We start from the raw sequence: 20,306 nt of genomic DNA on the forward strand, positions 1-20,306 counted from the left end.
TAAAGCACTTTTTTTAATATACAATGACTCATTTCTGATGATGAGTCAATAGCTTGTACTAATTCCAGTACTCAAAAAGAAAAGATGTAGTCAGTATAGGTAAGTGCGAGTTTAGCTCTTGTTCACTTTTTTTTTTTTTTTTTTTTTTTGACAGGTAGAGTTACAGACAGAGAGAGAGACAGAGAGAAAGGTCTTCCTTCCGTTGGTTCACTCCCAAAATGGTCACTATGGCCAGCGCACTACGCCGATCCGAAGCCAGGAGCCAGGTGCTTCTTCCTGGTCTCCCATGGGGTGCAGGGCCCAAGCACTTGGGCCATCCTCCACTGCCTTCCCAGGCCACAGCAGAGAGCTGGACTGGAAGAGGAGCAACCGGGACACAATCTGGCGCCCCAACCGGGACTAGAACCCAGCGCCCATATGGAATGCTGGCGCCGCAGGCAGAGGATTAACCAAGTGAGCCATGGTGCCGGGCCCCCAGCACTTTTCATAATTTTGAATTCATGGAGAGCAAATTTCTATTGTTTTAGTGCTCATGGGCTTTCAGCGTATAAATAACCCCTTCTATAGCCACTTCTGACAACTTTAAGACAAAAATATTTTTCAGAATATAAACAAACTCAAGTTTTGAAAGCATCAAACTGCAGTGATAGGTATTGTTCTAGTTGGAAATATTCTCAGGATTTATCTTATTAACAGTTTACTTTTTTTTTGACAGGCAGATTTAGACAGAGAGAAAGATCTTCCTTTCTGTTGGTTCACCCCACAAATGGCAGCCACAGTTGGCGTGCTGTGCCGATCCAAAGCCAGGAGTCAGGTGCTTCCTCCCGGTCTCCCATGCGGGTGCAGGGCCCAAGCACTTGGGCCATCCTCCACTGCCTTCCCGGGCCACAGCAGAGAGCTGGACTGGAAGAGGAGTAACCGGGACAGAATCTGGTGCCCCAGCCGGGACAAGAACCCGGTGTGCTGGCGCCGCAGGTGGAGGATTAGCCAAGTGAGCCTCGGCGCTGGCCAACAGTTTACTTTTTATTTATAAGGAAAACAATACTAGTATGTCATAAAGCTTTAGGCCTAAAACAGACAGGGTACAGATAGTTCTTTAATATCTTAATTAAGATGGAAAAAATAGTCAGTATTTAAATACGAGACTCTTAAGAGAAAATCAATTTGCTTTATGAATAAATCTTGACCGTCTCAGAGAATCTCTCTCATTTTCAGCTGCTTATCAGAGATAGGAGTATTTGTAAAGTTTCAGTAAAATTTAACTATTCATATTTATAAATTTGACAATGATAAAAGGGGCAGAATAATTAAAATTGGCAAATTTAGTTAGTAAAAATGAAGACAAAAACTAAAAATACAGCTGGCCATCAGAAATACTTCTATCATTTGCTGCATAAACAACTCATGTAGGCCGGCGCCGTGGCTCACTTGGCTAATCCTCCGCCTTGCGGCACTGGCACACCAGGTTCTAGTCCCGGTCGGGGCACCGGATTCTGTCCCGGTTGCCCCTCTTCCAGGCCAGCTCTCTGCTGTGGCCAGGGAGTGCAGTGGAGGATGGCCCAAGTGCTTGGGCTCTGCACCCCATGGGAGACCAGGAGAAGCACCTGGCTCCTGCCATCGGATCAGCGCGGTGCGCCGGCCGCAGCGCGCCAGCCGTGGCAGCCATTGGAGGGTGAACCAACGGCAAAAAGGAAGACCTTTCTCTCTGTCTCTCTCTCTCTCTCTGTCCACTCTGCCTGTCAAAAAAAAAAAAGATAAACAACTCATGTAAATGCATAAAGAAACCATTAAGACATTTATTTATATAAATGAACAAAGTACACAGATAAATCACACAAAAGCAAATAATAGCAACTTTGATCTCTCTCTTATACTTACCAAATTAGCAACAACATATAAAACCCCCACGCAAAAGGTGACACTGTAAAATATTACAACTTTGGGGAATGCAATAAGGAAAACATAAACCATAAAACTATTCATATTATATCAATCTCATTTCCTAGGAATTTATCCTAATAAAATTGAAAACAACTTAAATATTTAGCAATAAGAAATGCTTTCAAAATATGCGATATCAAATTAAAACTAGTCCATTAGAAAGCACAGATACTTTAAAAGTGTAGTTATAAAAACAAAAACAGAGAAAAGAGCAATATAAAAATTAAAATTCTGAAGTTACTGCATTACAATGGTGGGGATTGGGTAACTTCCATTTGAAAAACACTTTCTTCAATGCTTTCAATATAAAAGAAAAAGTCTGGCTATCATTTAAAAAAGTTACTTTCCTTTGGAAATAATTTCAACTCATCTCCATTAGTAAAGTATACATATCAATTTTTTAAAAAGATTGACTTATTTATTTGACAGGCAAAGTTACAATGAGAGAGGAGACACAGAGAGACCTTCCATCTGCTGGTTTACTCCCCAAATGGCTGCAATAGCTAGAAGCCAGGAGCTTCTTCCAGGTCCCCCAACGCTGGTGCAGGGGCCCAGGTACTTGGACCATCTTCCGTTGCTTTCCCAAGTGCATTAGCAGGGAGCTGGATCAGAAGTGGAGCAGCCGGGACTTGAACCAGCGCCCATTTGGGATGCTGGTACCACAGGCACTGGCTTTACCCACTGTACCATAACACTGGCCTCCACATGTCAATTTTAAAACTGAGAAATACAGCAGCACTTTCACCTGTTGTTATTAAAACTAAATATTCCTCTCTGTAGACTTAAACTGGGAAAGAATGCTGTAACCTGTGCCATTCCAAAAGTCAGGAGCCACTTCCACCTTTGGTTGACATAACTGCAGGGCACTAGAAATGAACTAGTACGGGCAGGTGTTTGGCAGTATCTAAGACATTGGTTGGGACGTCACCATCTCATTTTGGATTGCCTGAGTTCGAATCCTGGCTCCACTCCCGACTTCAGCATTTCTGCCAATGAGCACTCTGGAAAGCAGCAGGTGATGGCTCAAGTAGTGGGTCCCTGCCCCTCTACATGGGAGACCTGAACTGAGCTCCTGCCCTGGTCCTGCCCTGGCCCAACCTTGGCCCAGCCCTTGCTATTACAGCATTTGGGAAGTGAATCAGTGGCTAGGATTCTACTATTTCTCTCTGTCTCTGTTTCTTTCTCTGCCTTTAAAATAAAAAACAAAAATAAATATTTTCTAAAAAAGAAGTGAACAAGTAAAATTGTAAACTTTCAACTTATAACTTTGTGTATTTGGTATTTTATGATAATAAATCATGATGTCAATTCTGGTTTCCTTTTCTGTCTCAGAATTAGTTTCAATGCTAAAAATGTTCTACTAAAGGATATAAATTCTTATATTGAGTTTATCTTAGGTTAACCACAAATAAAATCACCTCAGTTTGCAAATCTAAAATGTTTGTGTTTGAGGTTGCAAGCAACCAATCACCTTTAAAAAGAAAGGCAATCGATAAAAATCTAAAAACTTTTATTTTATGAAATGCTTGCTAAGTCTTCCTATTGAAACTACATTTGAGTAAATGAAGAGAGATTAGGATGCTTCTGTAGACTGGCCACATAATACACTGCTTTCCAACAACAAAAATACAAAGCACTCACCTATACATGGAATTTACTACTATGTAATGTGATTGCATTTCAAAGTTATGGTAAAGAGAGATAAGACCTTTCAGAAAGCTATTTGAAGGAAAATGTTTGAGAATATGTGTTTTTTTTTTTTTTAAATATTTAGAGCAGAAGAGATTAGCTGGGGATGTAGGGCAGCTTTCCCAGTGTGTCTAAATGTCACAGGGGTTAATGCCCAATAATGAGATTTAAATAAATGCTAAAGAATGGAAAAAGAATTTGTTCATTGAAGATACAGTCTTTAAATTATGTTATTTAGTAATATGGTACAAAGTGATCAAATGATGATGAAATGACTAGGAAAATATATCTCACAGCTCCCCAAATACAAAACTTCAGGAGCTGTCTGCTCTAGTGCTAGAGGTGAATTTAATTAAATATTAGTCTTTTATTTATGTATAGTAAGTGGTAACAGCAAAAATCTGGTTCATTTATAAATACTTATTATAACAGGTTGTTTCCAAGATCTAAACCAACATCTCTAGGACTAAATGGATGCAGCTTCACCAAGGAAATGTTTTTCATGATAGACAACGCTCCAAAACGTCAGACAGACTCCAGTAATGGCTATTTTAAACAGAGAATTTCAACACAACGGAGCTACCAGAAAGCCTAAATAAAATAACAAAACCACTACTGTGAAACTCAAGAAACACTGGTTCATATGTCTTTTTTTCCTTGATTAGGAAACCTGTTCAACTTTTTCATAAGAAAAGACTGAAGAAAGATCAAATTCAGAACATTTTCTTGAATCCAATCATATTCATAGTTTAACAACATAAGAACATCCCAAAAAGAATATTCCATAGTACAGTGGAGAACTGAACAACTGCAAGGCAACTTATAATCTATTACAAATAAAATACATGCTATGGACACTGTAAATGAAGGATATTTTTGTTCATGTGAAAAAGAAAGTTAAGAAGAGTTGGCTGTCTCCTGATGCAGCTTGTCTTGCTGCATTGCATATGCACACAGAATTCAAATGTCTACTGAGAAACCATGATACTCTTGGGCCAATATCAAAATGTTTTAATTATCTCATCATTTCCTGTGGTCTCATTTAAAGTTGCAGATTTACAGCTCAAAACCTGTTCCCTAGACTCCTCAGGTTTTGTTTTTTTAAGGGTCAGCTCTGCCGGGAGAAGAGATGGGCAATGCTCAAGGGACTGCGCAATGTCATCAATGGTCCACCTGTCTTCGGCAAGGGCGTGCTCTTCCAGCGTGAATGGGCCCTGTTTGGTTCGGGTCAGCTCTAGTACGTTGGCACAGGAAGAGAGTTCTATAGCAACAAAAGGTTTAAAGAAATCCAGAAGATAAATGATTAAGTTTTTCATGATTTATAATTTTTTCAAATGACAGAAGAATTCAATTCAAACCTCTCAAAATTACCCCCAAAAGTAAAATTATAAGAACCAATAGCTTTGAGATAAACAAATGATTAATTAGCAAAATAATATTCAGTAACTGACCTTGTAAACCACTGAAAGTCTACAAAGAACTTGCACACACTTTTCTCATTTAACTCATGAAGCCACCACATGGAAAATATTACCCTCACTTTGCACGTGAGAAAATAGGACTTGTTCCGTGTCACCGGGGCCGGTAATGGCAGTGCCAGAACCACAACTTCTCAGCTGCTTGCCAGACCATGGCTTGCAATTTTAAAAAATGTAGTTTATTTTAAAGAAAGAAACTTTCAGAGAGGCAAATCTTTTTTCTTTCTGATCCCTACATTGGGTTGGAATGTTTTATACTTGACAAAATGTGCGCCCATATGTACACTGTTCCTGTCTTCATTTTCCGTGCCTCTTTCTTCTTTCCCATTATTAAGCTCTGCACTGCAGATGCCAAGACAAATAACTGCACGCCATCAACCTACAATGCTTCCAAAGTCGAAGGCAGCAAGAGTTCAGTTCCTAAGGCCAGTACTCAAAACGTGAAAACTAGAAAATTCTCTTTCCATCAAACAGGAGTATTACTCTCTAAATTATAATTCATAATTCATTTTTATGCTTACCTTTGCCAATGTCACTGACCAAGCTTCTGACATAAAAACCTCCTCCACATTCAACATCTGGAATGTTAACAGTGACATGGTAAATTGCTAACCTCCTAGGAAAGCCACTTTACATAGAAATGATGCCCCTAAACAAATGTAAAAATGCACTATGCTAACAATCGAGTGATAAAATATTTATGCGCTGAAACATAAATTATTCATCCCGTAGCATATGTGTTTGTGAGATTGAAAAGTCAGAGTATGCCGAAAGCAAACAGCAGAAACTCATGAACACATTTTAAATTAACTGGCAAGTCACACCACGTTAATACTTCAGCCTTGTTCATTTAATAGCTTTTAAATAGTTAGAAATCTCAGCTTTGCTATCAAAAGCTATAGATTTCGAAAATATTTTCAGATATGTATTTTCAAAAACTATAACCAATAAACCAACCAAAAACCTCTTTCCGTAGTGACAAGAATCCTATGTTTAAGGCACTAAACAATACACTGAGAGTTCAACTTATTTAAATGTTCTCTTGGAAATATGTCTGAAAAACTTATGAAATACAATTACAAATAAATAACTTAAAAAGCACAAATAAAAATATCTTAAACATTACAGCTCATGATAGCAAAGCTGAGATTTCTAGCTATCTCAGTGTTTACCACAGTACAACACATGTGCACTGGTCAACAGAAAGCTCTACACTATTTGTATTCATCAACAAGACTTACGAAAAATGCTCTGCATCTCCTCACAAAAGGACGTCTCACATTAGAGCTCTCTCCAGTCTTATTGTGCAAATAAAGCCATCAGGGGGAATTAATCAAAATTCACCACCTGGGAATTTCAACTCTTTCTTTTTTTATCAGCTTAAGTTGGGGGCCACTGATAAAACAAAAAATGAGCACTGGCATCCAATGTAGATATGCTAACATTCTTGCATTGTACTTGAGGAAAAGAGAGCTCTGCTGGTCCTTTTATGCTCTCTAGACAAAAAATGACTTAGATGCAATGAGAAAAATTTGAGTTTTTCTTAGTTTCATAGGTAATATCTGTTCTGCCAAACCAGCTCCCACACGTTCACTCAAAGCAGAAGAGCATTTCTCAGTGTGCTTTTTTTTTTTTTTTTCATTATCTGTCAAACAGAATCAGGAAACTTAAGCATTTCTTAATTGCATAAAACCATATTCTGCAGGAACTTAATATTCATTGAGAAATCATGCCAATGAGGGGAAAACAAGAAATCTTAGGAAAAAAACGTTTGGGAAAATTATTTCTTTTTTAAAAATATTTTTTATTTATTTATTATTTGAAAAGCAGGGAGACACAGGGAGAGACAGAGACAGAGACAGAGAGAGTTTCTACCCACTGGTTTACTCTCCAAATGGCTGCAATGGCTAGGGCTGGGCCAGGCTGACGGCAGGAGCCAAGAGCCAGCCAGGAACTCCATCTGGGTCTCCCATGTGGGTTTGAGGGGCCCAAACACTTGGACCCCTCATCTTCCGCTGTTTTCCCAGGCCATTAGCAGGGAACTGGATTGGAAGTGGAGTGTCCAGGACTCGAACCAGCACTCATATGGGATGCTAGCATCACAGAAGGCAATTTAACCTACTGTGCCACAGTGCCAGCCCCAAGGGAAATTAGCTCTACAGGGAGTTCTATTCAGTACGTACCACGAAATTAGGAGGATCAAACCAGCTCTCTGCTATGGCCTGGGAAAGCAGTAGAAGATGGCCCAAGCCCTTAGGCTCCTGCACCCATGTGGGAGACTGGGAGGATGCTCCTGGCTCTGGATTGGCTCAGCTTTGGCTGTTGTGGCCATTTGCAGAGTGAACTGGCAATGGAACAATGGAAAATTCTCTCTATCTCTCTCCTCTGCCTCTCTGTAACTCTGCCTTTCAAATAAATAAAAATAATAAAAAAAAAAAAAAGAAGAGGATCAAATTAAGGTTTCTCAGAGTTAAGAAGAAATACAATTTTTGAGTCTTCACAAATGTAAATGTTTCAGGCTTCAGCTACAACCTTCTGCAGTCAGGAGGACCAAAACATTCCAAACAACAGAGCAAATTTGGAGGTTCTTAAATTTATTTCAAATATGGATTACAAATTTAAATTGATAAGTTAAATGTGACCATGAGGTGTCGGTGTCATGTTCTAGTTCCAGTTGCTCCTCTTCCAGTCCAGCTCTCTGCTGTGGCCCGGGAAGGCAGTGGAGGATGGCCCAAGTGCTTGGACCCCTGCACCTGCATGGGAAACCAGGAGGAAGCACCTGGCTCCTGGCTTTGGATCAGCTCAGCGCACCGGCCGTACCAGCCATTTGGGGGTGGACCAATGGAAGGAAGATCTTACTCTCTGTTTCTCTTTCTCATTGTCTAACTATCTGTCAAATAAATAAATTTTTAAAAATGTGACCATGAGTCTAAGAATACATTTCTGCCTTACCCCAAGTTTTCCATAGTTTCAAGACCTTTAGTAGTAACTTACAGATGATAAAGAATGGTCCAGTCTTAAGAATTTATTGTTCAAAAACTAAAAATGTTTTGTTTTCAAAGGACAAATTAATGTCAATTTTTTAAAAGATTTTGTTTATTTATCTGAGATGTACAGTTACAGAGAGAGGGAGAGCGAGAGAGAAAGGTCTTCTATCCGTTGGTTCACTCTTCAGATGGCCACAACTGCTGGAGCTGGGCTAATCTGAAGCCAGGAGCCAGGAGACTTTTCTGGATCTCCTATGCAGGTACAGGGGTCCAAGCACTCAGGCCATCTTCTACTGCTTTCCCAGGCCATAAGCAGAAAGCTGGATCAGAAGAGGAGCAGCCAGGACTAGAAACAGCACCCATATGGGATACTGACGCCACAGGCGGGGGCTTAGCCCACTATAGCACCGCACTGGTGACAATTAATGTTAGTTCTAAAACTAATGTACCAAGTACTAGCAAAACAGGAGGAAAAGCATCTTTAAGATAAAATATAAAACCCTGAAAATGTGTTCCTTACCTATTCTTCTCAACAGAGATCTAAGCATGTGACTTCCAACTTTATAGGAAGGATAACATAATATGACAAAATCAGCCTAGTTAAAAAGGCATTTCTGAACCTCCAGACAGCTGTAGGTATCTCATTAAGTGCATTATCAAATCCAAACCTTCCTTAAATTCAAATTCTTAAAAAATCTCTAATAACCTAAGTATGCACAGAAATCACACTAAAGTAGCCAAATCTAAGGCTATTACAAAGGAAGACAAATGATTTCAAACTTCTCCATCTTACCTAATGTGAAAAATGGTGGCTGGAATTTTTGAAGGGAGATGCTGTACACAGTAACTGGCCTGGCAGGTTTTGCTTCTACTACTTCACCTCTCTTCATCAAAGTTGAAAGTCTTTGTCCATCTTTCTTTAATGCAGAATAGCTTGTAAGAGAGTGAGAAAAAGGAGAAAAGAGAAAGGTAGAATCGAGAGAGATTGAGAAATAATAATTCCAGATTACGGCATGGAAAGGATGACTAGCAGCCCGTTAGTGGAAAATCCTTCTAAGAATGAACTAGTTTCTCTTCCAATCAATTCCATGATGCAGAGAGGGTCAGAATTCCTAAACATCCTGGGAGCTAATACAAGCTCATTCTTGTACTCAGTGAACAATGCTGTCAATTTTATCATTTAACCTTCCTGGAGACTGTCTATTTATATCCTGCCTTCAGTAATTCTCATTCTGTGTTAAGCGCACAAGGAACTCACTATCTTCTGGTCATAATAATCTCTGCTATAATTCTTTGAAACAATTTAATTTTACAATAATAATTTTTCTATAAAATGATCATAATGCTTCTTAAAAGCTAATAAGTAAATAATCTACTTAACACATCTTAGCTTTATGTGCAAAAATGTAATTAGATCACAAAATCCTTGAGAGGATCACAGAAAAGACAATCCTAAAACCGTTCTTATGAATAAGTTTATTTTATTTTTAAATATTTATTTATTTGAAAGGTAGAGTTAAAGAAAGGGAAAAGCAGAGGCAGAGAGCGAGAAGTCTTCCATCTGCTGGTTCACTTCTCAAATGGCCACAACGGCCAGGGCCAGGCCAGACTGAAGCCAGGAGCCAGGAGCTTTATCCACGTCTCCCACGTGGGTACAGGAGCCCAAGCACTTGGGCCATCTTCCGCTGCTTCCCTAGGCACATAGGCAGGGAGCTGGATTGGAAGTGGAGCAGCCAGGACTCGAACTGCTGCCCATATGGGATGCCAGAACTGTAGGTGGCAGCTTAACCCACTATGCCACAGTGCCAGCTCCAAACAGGCTTATTTTTTAAAATGATCTAATATATGTTTATGCAGGCCTTGCTAAAAATTTTAAATCTTTACATTTGACATCAATGATATATTTCCTCAATGATATTTCAATGTTTTAAAAAAAATCAAGATTTTAAAATAGAAAGTAATTTCCCAAAGAATTTTCAGTAACTAATCCTGACACATTCTATTGCCGTTCAGCTGTTTGTTAAAAACAATCTGCTCGAAATAAGAATGTGCACAAAAATATGGCAAAGTGGTGCCAGGGTCTGCATGTTGGTGCCTCCATCAAAATTCACGTGGTACAGGAGCTGATGCTGTGGCACAGTGGGTTAAAGCCCTGGCCTGAAGCACCAGCATCTCATATGGGCACCGGTTCTAGTCCCAGCTGCTCCTCTTCTGATCCAGCTCTCTGTTGTGGCCTGGGAAAGCAATGGAAGATGGCCCAAGTCCTTTGGCCCCTGTGCCTGCATGGGAGACCCAGAAGAGGCTCCTAGCTCCTGTCTTCTGGCTTCGGACTGGCACAGCTCCGGCCATCTGGCAGTGAACCAGCAGATGGAAGACCTCTCTCTCTAACTCTGTCTTTCAAGTAAATAAAATAAATCTTCAAAAAAAAAAAAAATTCACATGGTGCAACCCTAACCCTAGGAGATGGGAACTTTGGGGGGTGATCAGGTCATTGGAAGAGCCCTCAGGAAAGGAATCTATGAGGACTAAGGGGGCTTTTTCACTTTTCTCCCTTCCACCATATGGGTACCTCTAACAGACAGTGGGCCCTCACCAGACACCAGCTCTGCCAGTCCTGATCTTGGACTCAGCATCCAGAATTGTGAGAAATAAGTTGCTGTTGCTCATAAGTCAACCCGTTTATGGTGTTTTGTTATAGCAGCCCAAACAAACTAAAGCAAGTAGTAAAGAAATACAATTATATATATATATATATACACACACACACATTTTTTTTTTATTTATTTATTTGAGAGGTAGAGTTAGACAGCGAAAGGGAGAGACAGAAAGAAAGGTCTTTCATCTGCTGGTTTACTCCCCAAATGGCTACAATGGCTGGAGTTGGACCAATCCAAAGCCAAGAGCTAGGAGCTTCTTCCGGGTCTCCCACATGCGTGCAGGGGCCCCCAAGGTCTTGGGTGATCTTCTACTGCTTTCCCAGGCCATAGCAGAGAGCTGGATCAGAAGAAGAGTAGCTGGGACTAGCACCAGCACCCATATGGGATGCTGGCGCCACAGGCAGAAGATTAACCTACTGTGCCACAGCACCTGCCCCACAATTATATTTTTAGTAAGTTACAACTCTCATCTGTTTCATTTGCTGCTAAGAATAGCAAAACAAAAAATTCTTGGCCAGAATTGCTTGAAAGGCAGGGCACATTGGACTGTAAATCAAACTCCGATCCCTTTATCAGACTGGACTGGTCCTGTCATAGCAACTCTAGGAAAAGTGGCATCTCTGAGCTCCAGAACTGTCCTGATGTCTATAAACAGAATCAGAAAAGCTAATGCACTATGGGTTTGCACAGATGTCAGACTGTGGCAATAGCTGAGGACAGAGAAGACCACATCCTGCTACCTTTCAAAGTATAAGAAGCTCCATAAGCCTGTCTAAATTGGGCTCACCAGGATGGGCACTGTGACGCAATGGGTTAAGCTGCTACTTGGGATAATTCAAGTCCAGGCCACTCTGCTTCCAATCCACCTTCCTGTTAATGCACAGCTTGAAGAGCAGCAAATGATGGCTCAGATGCTTGGGCCCCTGCTACACACATGGGAGACCCAGATGAAGCTCTGAACTCCTGACTTTTAAGCAGATGAAAATACATAAACATTGAAAAGAAATAAATGAGGCTCATCTTTACTTGATCATCTGTTATGATGATTATATGTTATGATTGTTATGATGAAAACCTGCCTCATCATATAGTAAAGGGAAGCCCATTTATTAGAGCGATGTTACTAGCCACTGGAAAAGAAAATATTTATCCAGATTCAATAATTGAACTTACAGAGGGGGTACTTGCATTATGTTCCCAGTAAACTTTTGTAGAATGCTTTCAATATCTTCTTGTGTTATTTTATCTGCCAAAGTGAACAACAAAAAAGGTGACAACAAAACAATCACAGAAGTATACATGCTATTTTTATAGCACTAACAGCTCCAAAAATTCATTTAAAAAATCTTCCAGGATGGGTACGTTTGCATTTGAGTGCCTTGGGTTCAAGTCTTGACTTCACTCCCAGTTCCAGCATCCTGCTAATATGTACCCTGGGAGGCAGCAGGTGATGGCTTAGGCAGTGTGATAACCACTAGGCTGAATGTCCATCCCTCTTCTTATAAATGAACACTCTCAGTCAGCACTGAAAACAAGCCAACATGAAGAAAGAATATACACAACAAAGATTTTAGCATGCTTACAACAGATTTTTTAAACAATGATTTTGGGAAATTTGAATGAATAAAGATTTTAATATTTGTCACTGATTCATATTTTTGACTTCTGTTTGGTTCTCTTTCAAATGAAATGATGCAATATTAAAGTACTGTCCTATAATTTTAAAAACAAAACTAGGACACATTGAAATTTAGTATTTGGGCTTTTCATATGTACAGATTAGCACTCACATATAATAAAAATCTACATCAGAAACATTCTGAAACTTGTTTAGGTCAAAGTCAATGGAAAGAAATCAAAGGGCATTCACCATTTTCTAGGGAATTTACTTAAGTTCTTTATTCTGAAATATATGTCTGATCTTACTTGAACAATATTAAACAAAGAATCATTAGTGTGCTTTGAGTTACTGTTCTAACACCGTAATACATACTAAGAGACAGTATCGACTACTGTGTTCAGATTTCACTGTCAATACAGACAATTTGAACTTCAATGTGATCGTGACCCTTAGAAAGTAAACAAAAAGACTAGAACCTATTAAACCCAATCAGAGAAAAGCTATAGAATACAAGACTGTTTTCAAAACCTAGCAGAGCTCCAAAAACACAGATCTGGGGGTGGCTCTTCTGTTCATACTGTTCCTCAAACAGATGCAGCTCATGACATGGATGAGGATTTTTCCATGAAAAATGCTTACTTCAACCTATAATCGTTGGTGGTGCCTTAATTACGCAAGTCTAAGATTTCCAAATCTACACAGACATTGCTTCCACCACACTGGCTCTTGCTCAAAGAAATGCCATTGCTGATAAAAATGCAATAGTTCATATCTTAGCCACATTTTAAAAACAAGAACAAACAGCTTTCTACTTTTACTAGGCCAGTCTCTTTACTGGCATTCCTGCAAATATGTGCTGTTTTGTCCTTCTTCCAAGGCTCACTTTTACTGATAGCTCCACACCCTCACACAATACACACACACACAGGATGACAAGATGTGTTCTTTCTCATTCTACTTCTGCTATGTTGACTCTGACCTCACATCTCAGGCACTGATGAATATTGTTCACTCTGCAATTAACCATACATAACTTTTAATTAATGTGTGTGTATGTGTGTATGTGTGTTGATATTATCTCACCAATGAAATTCTGAGCTCCACAAAGGCAAAGACAGTTTTTCTTCTTCTATAACATACACTGTTAAGATGGCACTCAAGTCATTCTTGCTGAATCTAATTTGCTGAGGAATAATGGGATCTCAAGGTTGAAGGGGATTTAGAAGTCACCTAGGTCAATCATTCATCTGATGTTTGAGTCACCAGACAAAAAGCCTACGTAGCAAGTTATTGTACAGTGAAAGCAAAGCTTGTGGTACATGAGAAGCTAGTGCAGAATGCTGGCATATCTAAAACACTGTATTATTCCAATCCAAATAATAATTGTCCCTAAGATATATGAATAAAGACTGTATCCCCAAAGGATTTTAAAAGACATGGAGAATAAAATCACTACAACAAGTATATCCAGAGGCTAGCCAAAAGAAGTACAGGTAGCAAAACAAGATAGGTATGAAACAAGTGTCATAGGATTTGGGTAATTATTCTTTGTTTAGTAAATTAATAAACAATCATTGTGACAGCATTCATTGCAATATCTTTAAGATCACTATTTGCTTAAGTTTTATTGATTTTTCCAGTGAACATACAACATGGTAATTGGTACTTAACTACAGAGTGAAAACCAATATGAAATAGTTAAAAGCAATACTTGACCATAATACAGTAACATTACTCAACAAGTTCTACCACAACAGGCAGCTATTAAGGTGGATCAAATATATTAAGCAACTGTTTTTAGATATTAGACAATAGGCAGCGAGGACTATAATCCCTGGAGAAGGGAAATACACAGGTAAGCCCTGTAACACGTGCCTTCACCTGGAGGGGCTCTCTTAACTGCAGGGCAGAGAGGGGGAGTCCCAAACAAAGCACAGTGAAATTACTGAACACAGATCAGCATTTGGAGAGCAGTGGCAGCTGGAATTCAAGGAAATTACACAAAGAAAGAGCTTCATGAGTCCCCTGAGACTGAATAAATTCTAAGTCATACATTTATACAGTGAGTTTCCACAAAATTAACCAAGGAATAACTACCAAAGCTCTTACATGGCTGGGAGATGTTTGAATTTCAACCACTCAGAATGAAGAAACTTTGCTGAACCCCTGGGACATTCAATAGAGACCTCAGAAAAGCCAGTAAAGAAAGCTAGCCAAGAAAACCAATCCACAATGAAAAATCTTTCTAACAAGGAAAACTTCACAACATACATCTACCAGTAAAGACTACCAAACATTAGAAAAAGAAATAATGTCAACCAGACAGAAATTCTGCCAGAGCACCTCAATGTATGAGTTCAGCAGAATCTTGATATCAAAACCACTCAAGGACATTGAGAGAAAGAAAATAATAAAGAGTAGTTTCACCCATAAACACAGATGCAAAAGTCCTCAACTCAGTATTAGTAAACCAAATACAACAATTTATCACAACCAAGTTGGACTTAATCAAAAAATGTTAGTTTGATATTTGCATAAGGAAAAAAAATCAATAGGCTCCAAAAAATTTGCTAGAATTCAATGTCTGCTCATAATTAAAAAACAAAACACAGCAAATTATAAATAGAAGTCAACTTTGTTGTTTTTATTAGAAAGCTAAGAAAAAAAAAAGGTAGAAAGTATAATTCTTAAAAGAAAGCAAGCTGTGCTTCTAGATATCAAGACTCAGAGAGAGACCAAGATGGCAGAACAGGGAGGGAGCTTACTGCTCTAGTCTAGGGGAAGACAGCTTAAAAAAAAAAAAAGGAAGAGAGTACAATTTCAGGGAAGAGTTAGGGAAAAAACAGCACAGGAAATTCCATGTACATTAGAGGAACACTGTGGATCTACGTGGAGGGTGTGGACACACACAACTCCAGACCCTAGCAGCCAAGAGCCTCAGCACCAGCTTAGAGAGTGGGGTGAGACCAGAGTGCAGCAGCCCAAGCCACTGGCAATAATGCTGCGAGAAGAGCCTGGCATGAGTCTGTCTTGGAGCCCTGGTGGGGGACAGCATACCTACCAACCTAGAGGGAAAAAAATGGGAGCCATGTTTCTGTCAACCTGACCACTTGGCATTGGCATCCTGTAACTAGCTGACAGGGGGCGGGTGCCATTTTGTACATACATAACAGCTGTTCCCCTTGGTTTCCACATGCCCAGTAACCAGCCAAGAGGAGATGCCTAAGTCTGGCTGGAGGAACTGACGGGGGCTGGATGTTTGTGACTGTGGGAGCCTTGTGTGCTGGGACTGTGAAAACACTGTAGCTGTGTGGGAGGACAAAGGGTGTGGCTGGGTCTTTGGGCAGTCACTGTGGGTGGCTCCACAGACTCAAGGCTCTCTGATTCCCTGGGGAGGATCACTGCTGCAGCATCTGTGTTCACACTGAGTACTGCACAGATCCTTTTGTGGTTCTTGTGGCAGCATGAATGAATATTATACCACTGGGGTTGGGGACCAGGCATTTGTCTCCTTGGAGGAGGGGAGGTGAGCATGAGAATACACCAACACATGAGAACAAACCTCCCCTCTGATTTAAAAGAGAGAGAGAGAGATTGATTTACCAAGCCCAACTTGGGTATCATCTTGGGCAACTCCCCTCACCCTGGAGCACTGAACAGAACTCCCTGACCCCACCCAGCACATGCCTCTGGGTATTCACTGAAAGAGCAGACACTCCACTAATCCACAGAGGCAGATTCCAAAGATAAAAGCCATCACAAGGAAAAATTTAAAAACAACATGTATTACCACAAATGCCTAATAATAAATGCAGCAATTCAAGAAAAAAGAACAAGGAAGACAACATGATGCCCCCAAAAGAACACAACACATCAATACTAGAATGTGAGGATGAAGTGACTGACAAAAATGCCAGAAACAGAATTCAAAAATTGATCATAGGATTACTTAGAAGTAATCAGAACCAAATTCATGAACTAAAGAAATCTGTACATGACATGAATGAAAATGTTTCCCATGAAATTGAGATTTCAAAGAGAAATCAACACCAAATATTGGAAATTAATAACTCAATAGAATAAATAAAAAATTATGGTAGAAAGCAGTAGATCACAGAAGAAATCAAAAGAGAAATCAAGAAACTGTTGAAGAACAGGGTTTTTTTTTATACTATTTGTTGAACTTTTTACTGAGTATAGAGTTAATCTTCTGTGTATGAAGTTAATTGAAAATAGATTTTAGTAAAAAATAAGAATGGGAATAGGAGAGGGAGGAGGAAGAAAGGTGGAAGAGCAGGCAGGAGGGCAGTTATGGTGGGAAGAATAACTATGTTCCTAAAGTCATATTTATGAAATGCATGAAGTTTGTACACCTTAAATAAAAGGTTCCTGGGGAGAAAAATGACTCAGTCTTAAACTATAGCCATTAAGATAGTTTGGTGTTAACATAATGATAGACAAATTGACCAATATAACAAAAACAAATTCAAAAAAAACCTATATCTAAATGGTGTTTGATTTGTGGCAAAGCAAGCAATGTAGAGTAGTGGAGGAAAATGCTAAGAAAATGGAATATCCCTGTAGGAAAAAAAGGAGGATTGCATATGCAATCTGTCTGTTTCTCTCTCTCTCTCTCTCTCTCTCTCTCTCTCTCTCTCTCTCTCATCTCTTTTCTCTCTTGACAAAAAAAAAATAGGGGCCAGTGTTGTGGTACAGTAGGCTAAGTTAATGCTTGTGGCGCCAGCATGCATATCAGAGTGCTGATCCAAGTTTCAGGTGCTCTGCTTCCATTTAGCTTCCTGCGAATGTGCCTGGGAAAGCAGTGAATGATAGTCCAAATACATGGGTCCCTGCTAGCATGTGGGAGACCCAGATGGAGTCCTGAGCTCCTGGCTTCAGCCTCTACCAGCCTCAGCCATTACAACCATTTGGGGAGTGAACCAGCAAATAGAAGACCTCATTCTCTCTGTCTCTCTCTTCTCCCCTTCCCCTATCCTCATTCCCAACACCCTACTTATCAAATAAATAAATAAATAAATCTTTTTAAAATAAAAGCTTTTAAAATACAGGAAAATATCTTCATGCTATGGACAGTTATCCAAAACAGGATATCAAAAATACTAATGATAAAAGAAAAGACTTGATAAATTGTCTATATTTCAAAGACACAATTAGGAGAGGAAAAAAGGCAACCAATGCACACAACCAAAGAGGCACACACATCATCTTATAAAGAGATCAAACAAATCAACAACAAAAAAAGCAACTCAATAGGGAAAGGAAAAAATAAAAGTGGGCAAGACACCTGGTCAGAACACAAAAGATGGCTAATGAGTCAGAAAACATGATCAAGTGCTGAATTTCATTATTAATCAAATTAAAACCACAAGTACTACTACACTACTCATCAGAATGGCCAAAATGAAAAACACTCTTAATTTGATGTGCAGCTCAGGATGTGGAACATGTGGAACTCACACTGCTGGTGGAAACACAAAGTTACACAACCACTTCAGAAAACTTTTGATTTCCAGCACAGTTAAAAATACACCTATTCAGTAATTCTTCTTGAATATACACCCAAGAAAGATGAATACAGGTGTCTATCAAAAGACAGGTACAAAATATACTTTGCAGCTTTATTCATAAAACACCAAACTAGGTACAACCCAGATGTCTATCAACAGAACAGTATGTGTGCATGTATATTTATGCATGTGTGCATGTGTGTATTCATAGTGGCACACTACACAGTAATAAAACATTCAAAGAACTAATACATGGAACAACATGGATGAACACAAATACAAGTGGGAGAATCCACAGACAAAAGGACACATACTGTTTAATATCTTTACATAAAGTACAAAAATACTCAAAAGTTATACCACAGAGTGAGAACTGATAACGTCATGGTGGGAGTTAGACTAAAAGTTATCTTTGGAGAAGAGCAGAGTAGGGACCAGGATGGGGCAGAAGAAGGATTTCTAGGAATCTGCCATTTCTTGACAAGGTGGTAGCTCTGTGGATGTCTGCTCTGTGACAATCCATTGAACTGTACAAATATTTTCTGTTGGCTTTTATTTATGAAATACTTTATAATAAGAAAAGTTCAAATACAAAAACCAGCACTATAAGAAGATTGCAAATTTATGCAAATCACACTCTGAGACCCAAATCACCTCTTTAGCTCTCTCCAGGATGAGCCTCTGAAGCAGGCAAACCACACACAGTCAAGAGGAGCCACTCCTGGCAAATATACCAGCTACAGCATTCGAGAAAATCTTGGTGACATCCTGGCATTCTCCAAACTAAAAGATGGTGCTGTTTAGAACAGAGAATTCACAGGAGAAACCTCTTCCCTTTCACATTTCTTGTCTCAGGAAGGACAGAACAGCAGTTCCCAGTACAGGAGCAGTCAGGCCTCCCCAGAAGCTTGGCCTATCTTTAGCTTGGAAAGGTACAGTCTGAGTGTCCTAAGCTCAGTGGAGAACAGATGAGCACACGGAAGCCGGTGTCCTCAGAGACCAGTACCCAGTGGTACTGGACACTCAGTGCTCAGGCTCAGGTGAGAAAGGAGCAGAAGGGGCAAAGACTCTGTCTTCCCTAGGACCCACCTGAAAAGACCTCTGCTCCAGTCTGACCTAGTCACACTCTAACTGCTCTATTCTGTATGCCACATGTTCCATCAAGGTCACAGAGAGGTAGGGTCACAGCCCTTTGGCTTAAGAGACTGAGACGCTAACGCACATTTGCACACAGTGAAGAATATTGCTCAGGACTAACACGGTGCTAGGACAGAGAGCAAAGGGAAGGGTCCTGCAAATACGAACTGTGAGACTAAGCCAGAGACTCATTTTCTTACTCCTCAAAGCTGTTTCAGCTGTTTGAAACAATAGCTAAAAATAGTATTTCTAAGACAGGACAAAATGACCCAAGAGCCTCCAGTAGACACAGGCTGAAAGTTACCTTAGTTATCTAGTGTCAGAGGCTCTCAAAGGGTCAATTAAGAACTACATTCTCGGTTGTTTCAGTGACTGGGTGGGGTGGCAGTTCCAGTGGCCTTCAGTGGGTGGGGACCAAGGATGGCTGATGTCCTGCTATGTGCAGAATCAGGGAACACAATGGGGAATTGTCCTGTGTGCTGCCTGGCTTCTGGATGCATGTCAGATATTCAAGGAGGTGAAAGGCCTGTTTATAATTATCCAGGGCTAGACTCTGATTCTGTTTTACATTTAAACATGAACTATTTTATCCCATTTTAGAACTGTCAAGTAATGAATCATCAATACCATACAACATTGCAGTCTGCATTTCTACTAATAGCTTTCGAAGCAATTTATGGATAAGTGTAAAAAGACTATTTTATGAAGACTTTTAGCGTAGTAATATCTGTACATCCAAATATCAATGTATCTTTTTATTAAAAATTAATTTTATATCTTCTTTATATTTCATTACTGCAGTATTTTTAGTTTTAAAAATACATGTGAGTGGGGCTGGTACTGTGGCATAGCAGGTAAAGCAGCCGTCTGCAGTGCCAGCATCCCATATGGGCACCGGTTAATATCCTGGCTGCTCCACTTCTGTTCCAGCTCTCTCCTATGGCCTGGGAAAGCAGTAGAAGATGGCTCAAGGCCTTGGGCCCCTGCACCTGTGTGGGAGACCTGGAAGAAGCTCCTGGCTCCTGGCTTCGAATAGGTATAGCTCCGGCCATTGTGGCCAATTGGGGAGTGAACCAGCAGAGGGAAGACACCCCTCCCTCCCTCCCTCCCTCTCTCTCTCTCTCTCTCTGCCTCTTGTTCTCTTTCTGTGTAAGTCTGACTTTCAAATAAATAAATCTTTTAAAAAAATACATGTCAGCAGGTGAGAGTATCCCTGAATTTTACTGTGGGAAAGTAGAGGTGGCATATTAAATACTAGTCATAGGAAA

At 39.8% G+C, this 20,306-nt stretch overlaps 1 protein-coding gene across 1 annotated transcript in view; it reads right to left on the reverse strand.

Moving 5' to 3' along the window:
- Nucleotides 1–1,722: 1,722 nt before the first annotated feature.
- The window catches only part of TRUB1 (TruB pseudouridine synthase family member 1), a 53,830-nt gene continuing 35,246 nt past the window's right edge, over nucleotides 1,723–20,306 (reverse strand). The window contains exons 5-8 of the mRNA XM_062214779.1: nucleotides 11,926–11,998; nucleotides 8,889–9,028; nucleotides 5,630–5,686; nucleotides 1,723–4,891 (exon numbers count right to left, since the gene is read on the reverse strand). Coding sequence (XP_062070763.1) covers nucleotides 4,632–4,891; nucleotides 5,630–5,686; nucleotides 8,889–9,028; nucleotides 11,926–11,998 — 530 coding nt within the window. The 3' untranslated portion in view covers nucleotides 1,723–4,631. The remainder of the gene's footprint in view (nucleotides 4,892–5,629; nucleotides 5,687–8,888; nucleotides 9,029–11,925; nucleotides 11,999–20,306) is intronic.

The sequence above is a fragment of the Lepus europaeus genome, chromosome 17, assembly GCF_033115175.1.
Source record: "Lepus europaeus isolate LE1 chromosome 17, mLepTim1.pri, whole genome shotgun sequence".
Lineage (NCBI taxonomy): Eukaryota > Metazoa > Chordata > Mammalia > Lagomorpha > Leporidae > Lepus > Lepus europaeus.